Genomic DNA, 16,388 nt, shown 5'->3' with positions numbered 1-16,388 from the left:
AACAGCACCATAGCCACCTAAGAGATTCTTCTTACAAAGTTTTGAGAGAAATCAAAAACAGCTGAGAATCATGAAAGTCAGATTATTCCTTGGTGTTCTGCTATTACTAAACCTTTTAAGTTCCTGTTATTCTTATGAGCCAAATACTTTGCCTGATATAGAAGATACACAGTTTATTAAGGAGTGCGTGAATGCTCATAACAACTTTCGGTCCAAGGTGAATCCACCAGCCAGTAACATGCTTCACATGGTAAGGAGACCTTCACCATCTATTTGTAATGGAAATTGGATTGTGCTGTTGAATTAACACATTTGCCTTGTACTTTTCTCACCAGTTCTGTGAATATTTGAGCTACTCCAGTTGTTAGTAGTTTATAGTAAAAACAAAAAAGGCAATTAATGATTACAGCTGGGTACAGACTTCTTCAGTCTTCCTCATTTGGAAGGAGAGTCCTTCATTTAAGACTGGAGTGCCAATTTGTAGTCCTGCCTGAGTCAGGAGGGCAGTGCATTGCTGTGCTGCTTCAGGAGAAAGACAGAGACCAGATAGACTTTGAGTGCCCTTGTAATACTGGCACAGTTTACTTGCCCTGCTGTCCTGGCTCAGGTGTCAAAATTAAGGCTCTTTCCACTTCTTGCCCCTGCCCAGCCACTCCTCCCCCTGGTGACAGCAGCTACTGTCCTGTCAGAGCCACACACACAGTCTGATGAGTGGGTAGCTTAGAAAAGTAAAGGGGCTTCTTATGCCCCCTACTCCCTGTGCAGGTGCACAGCTGAGCTCATGACTGAGCTCTCACTGTTTAAAAGCTTCCTTAAATGAGTTCAGTTATAGAGGGCAGATTTTACAGCGTGTTTCAATAAGACACTTAGAATTTCTCCCATTCAGATTGTCATAGCTTGACAGCACATCAGAGGTGAGTGCACATTAAATGTCTTTCAAGATATGAGGGACAGACAGGAAAGAGTGGATTTTGTAGTGAAAGGGAACAAGTGACAGGATTTTAGGAAAGACTGGATGTGGGGCAGGGAGACAAGCAGAGAAGAGTCCAAGTTTGGAGGCCTGGGAGGCAGGAAGGATTAAGAGAAAAGTTTCATCTAAAGAGGTTTGAGTTTGTGCAAGTCGTTGCATTTTAAGTAATTTTCATGTCTTTTTCATTCTGCAGTCCTGGGACTCTGCTTTAGCTAAGAGTGCCAAAGCATGGGCAAAGCGATGCCACTTTGATCATAATGTCTACCTTAAAGTACATGGAAAAGTGCACCCTAACTTTACTCCAGTTGGCGAAAACATCTGGACTGGCTCTCTCTCTCTTTTCTCTGTGAGTGCAGCTATCAGCACCTGGTATAATGAAGTCACAGCCTACACTTTTGAGACCCGCCATTGTACAAGAATATGTGGCCATTACACCCAGGTGATTCTTTTGTTTCTCCATCTTAATTTCAAATGAGCTGTGGTCTTTGAAGAGAAAAAGACACATACACATTTTGCCTTCTACATGTTATAAATTGTAGCCTAAATCACTTACAAAATTGTGATTTACAAAGTGTGGGTTAGGAGAACTTTGTGCTAAAAAAGAAAAAGGGACAGAGGCAGGAGGGTGCTGTGCAGCAAGAGACCCACTGGCCTTGGTTTTGGTGTGGAGACACAGCACCTCCATGCAGATATTCCTGTGCCTCTCTCGGAGAGATCCGTGAGATGACTGGTTCTGGCATTGAACCTGACATAGAGCGGGAAGGAGGCATGCTCTGGTCTAGGGAGAACTCAGTGAGAGGATATTTAGATTTTTCTCCCCTATCCTCACAAGCCCTGGGGGATTTCTCTGCAGGAGGGGGATGATTTGAGTCTAAGAAATATTCCAATATTACACAATCACAAACCAAATAGTAAATACAAGAACTGTTCATCTAAACGGCTCCCTAGGCTGGAACTAACGCTTCTGTAGTTGCTGTTACAAAACATGCCCCCTCATCTGGTTGTTTCTTGTTTGATATCATAACTGCAGCAGTCTCTGGGTAGTCCTGGAAAAGTTTAATATATTTTGGTTTTCCTTTTAGGTTGTTTGGGCTACAAGTTACAAAGTTGGCTGTGCAGTTCAGTTCTGTCCTAGCGTTACAGGTTTCAAAGGACTCACCAATGGAGCACATTTTGTTTGCAACTATGGACCAGCGTAAGTCAGTTGATGTTATTTTAAAAGATCCCAGAGCAGGTGATCAATTCCACTCTGGCTGATGTTTGGAGTGGTCCAGCCAGAGAGCTGCACCCAGGTTTCTTTGACCTGAGGAACAGTTGCCTTGGACCTTTGCTATGGAGGCATGAAAGGATATGCCCATCATCTCCTTCCCTGCTCGCAGTCTGCAGAATAGCCCTTCCAAAAAAACTGATTAGAGGTTATGCAGATGCAGAAGGCATAAAAACTGCACCTTCCCGGGGGGAGGGGGAGGAAATAAACCAAATTGCCAACTAAAGCTTCACTGTGTCCCTCTCCGTGAGGAAGCCTAGGGTCAAACAGTGCATTCATTTTAGTACAACTTGGCAAATTGCAAACCAGCCAGTGTTATAGCTTTTCTGACAAGGGGTAAGCATGACTATTTTCTAATAAAAACATACCACCCAATCACACCTATGCAGGGCGTGAAATGAATCCACGCAGGAGGGATATCTTTTATTTAACTAGGTCCTCAAGCAAAACAGAGGCACAGTAAGTTCTGTGGCTATTCTGTATTTCCAGTTTGATTATTTATTGGGTCTTTATTACAGGAAAGCAAGAGTTAGATACTGCCCCTCACTTTAGTACGTGTTGGCTAGCAACCCAGTAATAATGTTTTTTTGTCGTTGCTTCACTCTGACTATTCTATTGTACTTCTGGTTAAAACCACTAAAGAACCAATAAAAAAAAAAGTTACTTCCCCACAAAACCATTTTAGGTTCACCCATTACTAGTACACCAAAACAGATACAGTGCTTAAAGCTCCTTAAAAATCTGCAAAAAGAAAAGGAGGACTTGTGGCACCTTAGAGACTAACCAATTGATTTGAGCATAAGCTTTCGTGAGCTACAGCTCACTTCATCGGATGCATACTGTGGAAAGTGTAGAAGATCTTTTTATATACACACAAAGCATGAAAAAATACCTCCCCATGCCCCACTCTCCTGCTGGTAATAGTTTCTCTAAAGTGATCACTCTCCTTACAATGTGTATGATAATCAAGGTGGGCTATTTCCAGCACAAATCCAGAGTTTAACAAGAACGTCTGTGGGGGGGGGGGGTAGGAAAAAACAAGGGGAAATAGGTTACCCTGCATAATGACTTAGCCACTCCCAGTCTCTATTCAAGCCTAAGTTAATTGTATCCAATTTGCAAATGAATTCCAATTCAACAGTTTCTCGCTGGAGTCTGGATTTGAAGTTTTTTGTTGTAATATAGCAACTTTCATGTCTGTAATCGCGTGACCAGAGAGATTAAAGTGTTCTCTGACTGGTTTTTGAATGTTATAATTCTTGACAGCTGATTTGTGTCCATTTATTCTTTTACGAAATTGGTTAGTCTCTAAGGTGCCACAAGTACTCCTTTTCTTTTTGCGAATACAGACTAACACGGCTGTTACTCTGAAACCTTAAAAATCTACTAACAGCCAACAAAAGCTCCCTTCCTGGGAGACTTCTTATTTCCTCCATACTAGCTCTCTATTTCTGTAACACATGCCTAATGTAGTTCCAGTTTACCAAGTTCTGCACAACTATGTAAGTCTCATTGGTGTCAACATGCTAAAATGTGTACAAAAGGGGGCCCTTCACAAATCGCATTTTTAATGCAAAAAAGTTAGTAGCTTAAAGGTAACCTGCAAGGGATTTTTTTAAAACGGGGTTTGTGCCTCTTTTAGCGTCTTGATAATGTAAGAAAGTTACAGAGTTTTGTATGTTTAATTGAAAAGGTGTGGGAAGAGCAGCTTCTGCTTCAACTCAAATCTCAGGAATGTCACATTTGTGCTTCTTTGATTTTGCTGGAATATTTGTTGGCGATCTCAGCTGTGTATTGGAAGCTCTCTCATACCTATGAATGAGCGGGAGCATTGAGTCTTCAACACAGTTCTCCTTTCTCTCAGCTATTTTAGACATTGATATTAACTAGGTGTTGATAAAAACAGACAAGCAAAAAACCAGAGTTTTAAACGGACTAAATATTCTTACCATCTTAAAATCACTCAGTTTTTAATCTCATCCCATTCATAGGCAGGGGTCCTTAAAGGATCCAGAATTCAGAGGTGCTTTCGCGTGGGTTCACATATCCCACCCCTGAAAAGGGAGCCTGCTGCTACCACCTCTGCCAATGCGGTCATCTCTGCTGGTGCACTCTGTGGCTGCCACCACTGTTCTCTCCACCACTACTCACCTCTGCCGCCGCTTGCTGCTCGTTTGCGTCTCAGAGCCACTTCTGTGATGCTGCATTCTGAGGGCCAACCCCACCCTTAGTGATTTCACTAGGTAGCGGGGAACCTCTCAGCTGCTGTTGTTGGATCATATTAAAGAAGTTCTGTATTAAAATCACAAATGAGTTTGATTCCCCAGAGTTTAAATTCCAGGGTATTACTAATTAAGAGGTCTCTTGGTTTTTGGTATTGTTTCTCTCCCTCTATGTGTGAAACTTGCAAGCTGCTAATTGCGTTAGTACATTCTAAGACAGAGTCTGTTCTCAAAGCGGTTCACAGAGAGAGACTCAAAGCAATACTCTAACAACAGAAACAGCACCCAGAGACTCCCCGCCCTTTTGTTGTATTAACAATTCTGATTAAAATAGAGATAGAGGATGTATGTGGATGGATGCTTGGTGTGGATAATAACTGAATGATCAGGGAGGTACCAGCCTAAGAATCCAGTGTCCATCGGCTGAAGAAGGCGTCAAGTGGAAATAACCAGAGGACCCCCCGGAGGGCAGACTGGAATCCACCCAACAGCCTCAAGAATGGGAGAACCAAAGAACAAGATAACATCTTAGAGCCGTCAGGAATGTGCTATCTGCTGATTGATTCAGCAACAGCATGATGAAGCAATTCCCATAGACTGGCATAGGAAGAAATTCCTATAAAAATAGACTCTAAAAAGTGAGAACTTTGGGGGTCTGATTCTGCAAACCAACTTCCAGGAGCATCAGATGAGCATCTGACAAGGCCCTGCTCCCTCCTCATGTCCAGGCCACCTGGCCAGTGGCTTGGCATGAGCAACTCTAAGGCTGGTAACTATGATAACAACCTTGCAGAACCTCTGTGTGTGTGTGTGTGTGTGTGTGTGTGTGTATGTATGAATGTGTGAATAAATATGAGATTGATTGGAATGTTATAACTATAACTAACTGCTTACTATGATTCTTTCTGTATTCACAATAAATGTGGTATTTTGCCTTTTTCCCTTTAATAAGATCCTGCTGGTTTTTATTTTATTGGTATAACACTGCCTCAGTTGCCTTTCACCTGAACACTGTTCCCACACCAGATACAAGACTAAGCTACTAGACCAGCTCATCAATGATGTCAGCCATTGTAACCCCAATAACAAGGACTTTCAATTGAGTCTGGTCATTTTTGTCTTTAAACACTGGAGAGGGGAGGGGAGGGCCAAATAGTGTATAAGACCCTTTGGGTAGAGTGCACATCATCAGCTGAGAACACCTGTCATTGTGCCTCTCATTTTCACTGGGATTTGACATCCTTACCCATTTCTTAGCAAGTGAGGTTCAGTGTAAGGTGACCCAGTCAATCAGGCATGTGAAGTACAATGCTGATGCCCTTTACTCATACAATAAGGATAACATGTTTCATTGCCCCTGCATTCAATACAAAAGTGAATCGTAACCCAAAACCAGCCAAAATTGGGGGAAAGGAAGCAGTTCTCCACCAGGCTAGCACTGCAATCCTGCTACAGCCCACTCAAACTTTGCAGCTACTGTAAATTCAAACTAAAAAAAAAAAGATAATTTCCATTAAAGAAATACCCTGAAGTTACTGTCTTCCACAACTGTGGTATAAATTCTTTAAATAAAACAGGTTTCAGTAATGCTGAGCCAGATTCCCAGACCCTGAATAGCACATTGCTCTCCAGGAAGTCCCATTCATTTATATAGGATGAGTCATGTGAGTAGCTGCTCCCCAATGCGAGTGAGAGATTCATAGTCTGGACCAAAAGAAATTTCTAAAACAATTGATTTTTATTTTTAAAAGCTACATATTTCTGGGTCAAAGGTTTTTTTGTTTGTTTGTTTTGTTTTTAATAATCTTATGTGATTGTAACAGTTCAAATCACATGATGTATTTAAATTCTTCCCCCAAAGGATTAAACAAAACATTCTTCTGCTTTGCAGTGGGAATTATCCAATACAGCCTTATAAAACAGGAGCAGCATGTAGTGACTGCAATGGTGAAAAGTGTGTGGACAAGCTCTGTGGTAAGTGCAAGGGAATCTGCTAGGGGCGTTCTATGGAAAGCAAAGTCGCATAATTGGCAGGGGAAATGTGGCAGGTATTCAAGCTGTACCAGGTTAAATGAGTTATTGACATTATTCCATCAGCTGGAGTATTTTCCTAGAATTTTTATATCTGAATTCAGAATTGACATGGAACAGAAAACCAACAATGAAGAACCTCTGTGATTTCTGAAAAATAGCAATAAAGCCTAATCCTGCAAAAGGGTCTGCAACACAGACCCTTACTGCTATGTAACATCCCAGTGAAGTCAGGAACCATCTTTAACATCAGGGATATTTTCAGTAGGTGCAGAAGCGCTTAAAGGACAAACTCCAATACATAAAATGAAAATATCTATTTTTAGACTGAATATCCCCACTAACCAGGCTCAGGGGTGCTCCAACCGCACAAATACCCAAACCTTTAGACTTTTTGTTTCCTGGCTGTGAAATCCTGCTGGCATGTTTTGCAGTCCATGGCATCTGATATCACAGACTGATACATCAAGGGATTACCAGAAACATTTCACAGAGGGAGTTAAAAAGAATTTTCAAACGTTTAAGGCTAGATCCTGCAAATATATCCACCTGCGCTGTTCTGATATGGAGTATGACTGACTTCCATGGGGTACGCCCAGGCAGATTCACTTGCAGGATTCAGCCGTTAATGAAAATTGTGTTTCAGCACAAATGACTGTGCTTATTGCACTTTTTAAAGTTATGTAAATCTATCACATTTTAAAAACAATAAATCCCACCTTTTATATTTGCGGTTTCCCTCATCTCAGTGATACCAATTTTATTTACTGCATCTTCCACCATTTTTTATTATCAGTTCACAGTCAGAGCCAAACTTTTAGATACCCCTCAGCTAGGGATACAGTTTTGTTGACATGGGTCAAATTCTTGACACGGGTCATTTTTGTAGGACATTTGGAAATCTACCTGGGGTGTGAGTGCAGTCAGTGAGTTAGTCATCTAAATGGTGTTTGCCACTTCCTGCTCTTCTCTTGTGCCTTTCACATCATGGGTTGCTTAATATGATTTGCTGAGTGATCTGGCTCAAGTCTCTGCCACTTTGGCGAAAGTGGGTGATGACCAAATTCCAACTCAACAAGCCTCTGTAAAAATCTGCAGTTGTTGATCTTAGTACTTTAACACTCTTATAAAATTAAGGGGGATCCTTAAGTATTAGCTGCTGTCCAGGCAGGGAGAAAACAAATCCTAGACCGACCATTATTCGGAATTCATCAGCACCAATGGGCTATCCATTTTTCATTAATAAATACAGCTGAACGATAGCCATAATTACATTTCTCTCTCATCTCTCACCAGAAAATCCAGAACGTGAGAAATTGAAAAGTACGTATCACAATCGTATATTGTTACCTGAATTACTTACAGTCTTCTACATGTCACATGGCTTGATAAATACATTATCTCCTTTTTGTTTTCTAGGTTACTCCAGTTGGTATCCAGACTGGGACACCCCTCCACACCCCAACCCCTCTGGTGCCCCACGCCCCAACCCCTCTGGTGCTCCACGCCCCAACCCTCCACGCTCCTCATGTGACCAATACTGTATTACTGTTTTAATAGTAAGGCTACTGTTTGTGTTACTGACTTTTGGTGCTGTCTTAGTAGTACAATGGCAGTATCCCCAGATATTTATATATGAGTAATCTCCATTTGCCTCCTATTATCAATGTACATAAGCATTAGTACCAGCCAGGTTTCAGAGTAGCAGCCATGTTAGTCTGTATTCGCAAAAAGAAAAGGAGTACTTGTGGCACCTTAGAGACTAACAAATTTATTTGAGCATAAGCTTTCGTGAGCTATAGCTCACTTCATCAGATGCCAGTTTTCCTGGCTGCTCATGATTGTTTGGGACAAGGAGAAGGAGGAGGAAGGTATGTTAACTATTCAATCAAAACCAGACATTTTGTACCTCTCTGCACCCCAGGTGTACCTCTTTGTTGTCCATTCTTTTCCCTACGAAGCACCTTAGAACATAAGGCCAGAAGGTGACAGCTTTAGATATTTCATTATAACTGCCTTCTCCTAACCATCACCATTGTCAAGTAATGATCTCCCATAAACACATCATGAGAATCACCCCAGATACCTTCCCTAAAGGGTTCCGCAGTTAAAGGAGGGTCATTGCCAGTGGTGAGCTGCAGCCGGTTCGCACCGGTTCCTGGGAACCGCTTGCCAAATTTTGAAGGAGTTTTAGAACCGGATGTTAAAAATTGTTAGGAAATTAAATGTTATAAAATGATCTTAAAATGTATAATCTTAATCTTATAAAATGGTGTAGAAAATAATAGGGCAGGGGTTGGTAACCTGTGGCACACCTGCCAAAGGCAGCAGGCGAGCCGATTTTTACTGGCACGCTGCTGCCAGCTGGGTTCCACTGGCCCCACTCAGCCCGCTGCCTGCCTGGGTGAACGGAACTGAGCAGGGCCTGCGGTTGGGACCCCGGCTGGCAGGAGCCCGCAGATGGAACCCCAGAGCGGCCGCAGGTGAGCCGCTGCCGGTCTAGGGTTCTGTCCGCCACCCCGCTCAGCCCGCTGACGGTCTGGGGTTCCAGCTGCTGGCACCTTGCCAGCTGGGGTCCCAGCCATTGGCCCACTCAACCCGCTGCTTGCCTGGGTGAACAGAACTGAGCGGGGCCGGCGGCCGGGACCCCGGCTGGCAGGAGCCGGCGGCCGGAACCCCAGACTGGCAGCGGGTGAGCTGCTGCTGGTCTGGGATTCTGTCCGCCACCCTGCTCAGCCTGCCACCGGACTGGAGTTATCATAGAATCATAGAATATCAGGGTTGGAAGGGACCCCAGAAGGTCATCTAGTCCAACCCCCTGCTCAAAGCAGGACCAATTCCCAGTTAAATCATCCCAGCCAGGGCTTTGTCAAGCCTGACCTTAAAAACCTCTAAGGAAGGAGATTCTACCACCTCCCTAGGTAACGCATTCCAGTGTTTCACCACCCTCTTAGTGAAAAAGTTTTTCCTAATATCCAATCTAAACCTCCCCCACTGCAACTTGAGACCATTACTCCTCGTTCTGTCATCTGCTACCATTGAGAACAGTCTAGAGCCATCCTCTTTGGAACCCCCTTTCAGGTAGTTGAAAGCAGCTATCAAATCCCCCCTCATTCTTCTCTTCTGCAGGCTAAACAATCCCAGCTCCCTCAGCCTCTCCTCATAACTCATGTGTTCCAGTCCCCTAATCATTTTTGTTGCCCTTCGCTGGACTCTCTCCAATTTATCCACATCCTTCTTGAAGTGTGGGGCCCAAAACTGGACACAGTACTCCAGATGAGGCCTCACCAATGTCGAATAGAGGGGAACGATCACGTCCCTCGATCTGCTCGCTATGCCCCTACTTATACATCCCAAAATGCCATTGGCCTTCTTGGCAACAAGGGCACACTGCTGACTCATATCCAGCTTCTCGTCCACTGTCACCCCTAGGTCCTTTTCTGCAGAACTGCTGCCTAGCCATTCGGTCCCTAGTCTGTAGCTGTGCATTGGGTTCTTCCGTCCTAAGTGCAGGACCCTGCACTTATCCTTATTGAACCTCATCAGATTCCTTTTGGCCCAATCTTCCAATTGGTCTAGGTCCTTCTGTATCCTATCCCTCCCCTCCAGCGTATCTACCACTCCTCCCAGTTTAGTATCATCCGCAAATTTGCTGAGAGTGCAATCCACACCATCCTCCAGATCATTTATGAAGATATTGAATAAAACCGGCCCCAGGACCGACCCTTGGGGCACTCCACTTGATACCGGCTGCCAACTAGACATGGAGCCATTGATCACTACCCGTTGAGCCCGACAATTTAGCCAGCTTTCTACCCACCTTATAGTGCATTCATCCAGCCCATACTTCCTTAACTTGCTGACAAGAATACTATGGGAGACCGTGTCAAAAGCTTTGCTAAAGTCAAGAAACAATACATCCACTGCTTTCCCTTCATCCACAGAACCAGTAATCTCATCATAGAAGGCGATTAGATTAGTCAGGCATGACCTTCCCTTGGTGAATCCATGCTGGCTGTTCCTGATCACTTTCCTCTCATGCAAGTGCTTCAGGATTGATTCTTTGAGGACCTGCTCCATGATTTTTCCAGGGACTGAGGTGAGGCTGACTGGCCTGTAGTTCCCAGGATCTTCCTTCTTCCCTTTTTTAAAGATTGGCACTACATTAGCCTTTTTCCAGTCATCCGGGACTTCCCTGGTTCGCCACGAGTTTTCAAAGATAATGGCCAATGGCTCTGCAATCACAGCCGCCAATTCCTTCAGCACTCTCGGATGCAACTCTTCCGGCCCCATGGACTTGTGCACATCCAGCTTTTCTAAATAGTCCCTAACCGCCTCTATCTCCACAGAGGGCTGGCCATCTCTTCCACATTTTGTGATGCCCAGCGCAGCAGTCTGGGAGCTGACCTTGTTAGTGAAAACAGAGGCAAAAAAAGCATTGAGTACATTAGCTTTTTCCACATCCTCTGTCACTAGGTTGCCTCCCTCATTCAGTAAGGGGCCCACACATTCCTTGGCTTTCTTCTTGTTGCCAACATACCTGAAGAAACCCTTCTTGTTACTCTTGACATCTCTGGCTAGCTGCAGCTCCAGGTGCGATTTGGCCCTCCTGATAACATTCCTACATGCCCGAGCAATATTTTTATACTCTTCCCTGGTCATATGTCCAACCTTCCACTTCTTGTGAGCTTCTTTTTTATGTTTAAGATCCGCTAGGATTTCACCATTAAGCCAAGCTGGTCGCCTGCCATATTTACTATTCTTTCGACTCATCGGGATGGTTTGTCCCTGTAACCTCAACAGGGATTCCTTGAAATACAGCCAGCTCTCCTGGACTCTTTTCCCCTTCAAGTTAGTCCCCCAGGGGATCCTGGCCATCCGTTCCCTGAGGGAGTCGAAGTCTGCTTTCCTGAAGTCCAGGGTCCGTATCCTGCTGCTTACCTTTGTTCCCTGCGTCAGGATCCTGAGCTCAACCAACTCATGGTCACTGCCTCCCAGATTCCCATCCACTTTTGCTTCCCCCACTAATTCTACCCGGTTTGTGAGCAGCAGGTCAAGAAAAGCACCCCCCCTAGTTGGCTCCTCTAGCACTTGCGCCAGGAAATTGTCCCCTACGCTTTCCAAAAACTTCCTGGATTGTCTATGCACCGCTGTATTGCTCTCCCAGCAGATATCAGGAAAATTAAAGTCACCCATGAGAATCAGGGCATGCGATCTAGTAGCTTCCGTGAGCTGCCGGAAGAAAGCCTCATCCACCTCATCCCCCTGGTCCGGTGGTCTATAGCAGACTCCCACCACTACATCACTCTTGTTGCACACACTTCTAAACTTAATCCAGAGACACTCAGGTTTTTCTGCAGTTTCGTACCGGAGCTCTGAGCAGTCATACTGCTCCCTTACATACAGTGCTACTCCCCCACCTTTTCTGCCCTGCCTGTCCTTCCTGAACAGTTTATAACCATCCATGACAGTACTCCAGTCATATGAGTTATCCCACCAAGTCTCTGTTATTCCGATCACGTCATAGTTCCTTGACATCACCAGGACCTCCAGTTCTCCCTGCTTGTTTCCAAGGCTTTGTGCATTTGTATATAAGCACTTGAGATAACCTGTTGATCGCCCCTCATTGCCAGTATGAGGCAGGAGCCCTCCCCTCACAGACATTCCTGCCTGTGCTTCCTCCCGGTATCCCACTTTCCCACTTACCTCAGGGCTTTGGTCTCCTTCCCCCGGTGAACCTAGTTTAAAGCCCTCCTCACTCATTGGCCCCTCTCAGCCCGCTGCCTGGCTGGGACCCCAGCTGGCAAGGGGCCAGAACTCTAGTCTGGCGGCGGGCTGAGCTGGGTGGCGAACAGAGTCTGGGGTTCCGGCCGCCGGCTGCTGCCAGCCAGGTCCCAGCCGCCGGCCCCTTGTCAGACGGGGTAATAGCCGCCGGCCCCGCTTAGCCCGCTGTCATTCTGGGGTTCCGTGGGGGGCTCAGGTAAATGTAAAATTTATAACTGGCACGGGAAACCTTAAATTAATGAAGACTTGTAATACGGTGTACAAAATAAACTTCAAATGCAAAGGGATGCGGAATTCTAGCAGTTAAAGAGCCGTTTCTACAACAGATAGTTCAAGATTTATGTTGCTATGCGCGTGTGCATGTAATGTCGCAGTCTGCGACTCGGTCGCATCTAAGTTCATCCTGATGCAAGACAAATGTCTCGTTTATTATTTTATTAACAGGGGTTGCACTTGCCTTGTTCGTACACTTGCTCAACTGTTTTCTATACAATTCAACACGACCAGTGAGTCGTAGTCGGTCTGTTTGTTTCTAGTAAGTTGTGTGTGATATTTCGGTGTGTAATACTAACTGGACTGTTATTTGAAGATTAAAGTTTTCTATTCAATATTATTTATCCTTCATAAGGAATCGCCAGAAAAGCATTAGTGACTGGTTTTCCACTAAAATGACAAAATCATTTGTCAGTAGTTCTATTAGTGAAAATAATGATTTAAATACTGAAAATGCCAATGACAATAATTTTGGTGATGAAAATATCTTAAATGTTGAATCATCTGAAAATGTGTCCGCAATGGAAGAGGATTTACATGATTGTGAAAATGTAGTACCTGATTGTTGGACTTCCAAGCAGGCACAATATTTTTTAAAGAAATATAATGGCTTGATAATTGAAAGCAAAAAACTTGGCTGTTCCCACTGTGCAAATATGTCACATTTGGGGGTCCTTGGAGGAAAATCTTGACACATTTCTTTGGAATGGCAAAAGTGTACTATTAAAGTCTCTGGAACAGATAATAAAGTTCAGCAAGCTTCATTAAGAAAATAAATGAAGGAACATTTCAAATCAAGCTCTCATTTGAGAGTTATAAATATTTTAAATGAATCTAAAAATAGAACCTCTCACTAGAGTGATTGATAAAGTTACTGAAAAAAATATTGCAATAACCAGCAAAATTTTCAACATAGTTTGCAGCTTAGTAAAAAGAAACCGACCAATGTCAGATATGGAGGATGAAGTAGAGCTACAAATTAAGAATGAAACCGATTTAGGGAATGGGCTACATTCTCGATTTTAGGCCATCAGAATCGTAGAGCATATTGCTGAATTAATAAGAAAACAAATTTTTAGTAAAATCATTTGAAAACAATTCAAAGATTTGCATTATTATTGATGAAGCTTCTACAATTTCAAGTAAAACTGTGCTTGTAATTCTTATAAAATGTGAAATACAAGATTCTTCACCAACAATTTTTCTCAATTTAGTGGAATTAGAATCAACAAAAGCAGAAAATATTTACAATGCTTTGAGAAATACGTTAACCAATACAGGATTTGACACAGAATATTTAAAGAAAAATTTAATTGGATTTTGTTCTGATGGCGCGAGCACCATGTTTGGACATAAATCTGGAATTGCTACAAGACTCATTCAAGATTTTCCAAACATTATAATTTGGCATTGTTTGAATCATCGGCTACAACTGGCTTTAGATGATGCTATAAATGATATCAATGAATTAAGCCATTTCAAGGTTTTTTTGGACAAGATTTATGCAATTTTTCATCAGTCAAATAAAAGTCAGTTTGAACTTAAACAAGTTTCTGAAGAACTATATATTGAAATAATCAAAATAGACCATGTTTTTGGTCCACGATGGGCTTCTTGTAGCCTTAGAGCTGTCAAAGCTGTCTGGAGAGCTTATCTAGCTCTTTATATCTATTTTTCCAAAAATAGGAAATTTTCTGGCATGGAAAAAAGATTGAAAAACAAAGAATTTTTAAAAGACTTGGCATTAATGATTGACATTTTGTATTAACTTGATTATCAAATGCACTGCAAGCAAGACAATTGAATTTAACAAAGGCAGATAAGCTAATCGAATGAACGATTGATTTTTTTCATACAATTAAAAGATAGTTTTGGTATACATGAAAATAAAATTAATGAAATGATAGAAAGTGATGCTTTTAAATGCATAGAGTTTGAAGATAATGTAAGGTTTAAATCACTGCCACGAGACAAAGTAATAGAGTGTATTATTGAAAAAATGAAGGCAAGATTATTAAACGAAAATCACATTAAATATAAAGAAGATAATTTAGGTCATTCTAGTAATACACCTAAAATAGTTGAATTATTCAATGTTATGGATCCCACTTCATGGAATACTGAAGAAGTCAGGTTACCTTGGAAATCAGGAGAAGAAAAAGTGCATGAATTAAACAAATTCATAAAATTTGTAGTCGATTTAAATGATTTTCGTGACTATGTAGAGAATAACATTCAATCAAAACATCTTCCTGATCCGGAAATAAGGAAAGCAAAGCAAATTATGAACACAATTGCAATTAGTTCTGCAGAAGCAGAAAGAGCTTTTTCGTTTTTCCCCCTCAACCCCTGATTAGACACAGGAGGAGTTGACCTGGTCTGTGAGAAACACCAGAAGGGAAGGTCTAAATTGGAAAGGGATCTGCCCTGTCCCTGACCCACTAGGTAGGACACAGAGACCGTGGGGATTGACCTCTGTTTCCCCCATGCTGGCCAGTGGTGAGGTTAGCTGAGTGGATGGCAGGTTTGAGCCACTAGCAAGAGTGGCTAAACTGAGAGCTGCTGTGAATCTCTGAAGCAAACAAATCTGCCAGTAAGCACAGGACCCACTGAGGCAGGGGGAGGAACTTTGTCACACGTATATATATATATATAAAAGTTGGTGTATTGAAGCATTGGCAGAGCAATGATGGAGTCAGCTGCCTGTGTACTTGATAGCAGCAAGGAGCCCCATTCCAACAACAGCAGGCTGTGTGTCATGTCCTACATGATCATCTGTTCTCCTATTGTATCCTCATCACTAGACATTACACGCACACTTTCTAAGGGCTGAATGACTTTAGGGAAATAGAATACAGAGCATTTCTGCTTCACATCCAGAGCAAGTGACTGAGATTGGAAGTTTTTACCAACCAAATGACTAAGGAGGAATTAATTTGTTAGGTCTCAGTCCAATTCCAGGAGGACAAGTAGTTTGAGGACCTACAAATATAATTACAGAATACTCCGTATGACCCATATTCCCTTAACTGTAACTCCAAGGACTCTACTCAATGTTTCCTTGGCTTCAACCTGGGATAGGTTATAGAATCATGGGAACTCCCCTCCTACCTTCTGTCATAAATATAAAGGGAATGGTAAACACCTTTAAAATCCCTCCTGGCCAGAGGAAAAACCCTTTCACCTGTAAAGGGTTAAGAAGCTAGGATAACCTCGCTGGCACCTGACCAAAATGACCAATGAGGAGATAAGATACTTTCAAAGCTGGGGGGGGGGCAGGGAGAAACAAAGCTTCTCTGTCTGTGTGAGGCTTTTGCCAGGAACAGAACAGGAATGGAGTCTTAGAACTTAATAAGTAATCTAGCTAGATATGCATTAGATTCTGTTTTGTTTAAATGGCTGATAAAATAAGCGGTGCTGAATGGAATGTATATTCCTGTTTTTCTGTCTTTTTGTAATGTAAGGTTTTGCCTAGAGGGATTCTCTACATTTTGAATCGGATTACCCTGTAAGGTATTTACCATCCTGATTTTACAGAGGTGATTCTTTTACTTTTTCTTCAATTAAAATTCTTCTTTTAAGAACCTGATTGCTTTTTTAATTGTTCTTAAGATCCAAGGGTTTGGGTCTGTGTTCACCTATGCAAATTGGTGAGGATTTTTATCAAGCCTTCCCCAGGAAAGGGGGTGTAGGGTTTGGGAGGATTTTTTTTGGGGGGAAAGACGTTTCCAAGCGGGCTCTTTCCTGGTTATATATTGGTTAGACGCTTGGTGGTGACAGCAATAAAGTCCAAGGGCAAAAGGTAAAATAGTTTGTAGCTTGGGGAAGTTTTAACCTAAGC

At 42.7% G+C, this 16,388-nt stretch overlaps 1 protein-coding gene across 1 annotated transcript in view; it reads left to right on the top strand.

Annotated features, from left to right (window-relative positions):
* LOC311523796 (uncharacterized protein) overlaps positions 1-16,388 on the top strand; it is a 38,214-nt gene continuing 21,826 nt past the window's right edge. The window contains exons 1-6 of the mRNA XM_084634168.1: positions 1-250; positions 1,164-1,409; positions 2,053-2,165; positions 6,351-6,433; positions 7,910-7,922; positions 12,903-13,098. Coding sequence (XP_084490294.1) covers positions 71-250; positions 1,164-1,409; positions 2,053-2,165; positions 6,351-6,433; positions 7,910-7,922; positions 12,903-13,098 — 831 coding nt within the window. The 5' untranslated portion in view covers positions 1-70. The remainder of the gene's footprint in view (positions 251-1,163; positions 1,410-2,052; positions 2,166-6,350; positions 6,434-7,909; positions 7,923-12,902; positions 13,099-16,388) is intronic.

Source organism: Lepidochelys olivacea, assembly GCF_965140295.1.
Source record: "Lepidochelys olivacea isolate rLepOli2 genome assembly, chromosome: 1".
Taxonomy (NCBI): domain Eukaryota; kingdom Metazoa; phylum Chordata; order Testudines; family Cheloniidae; genus Lepidochelys; species Lepidochelys olivacea.
Note: the sequence above shows the minus strand (reverse complement) of the source record. Positions and strands in the feature narration are given on the sequence as shown.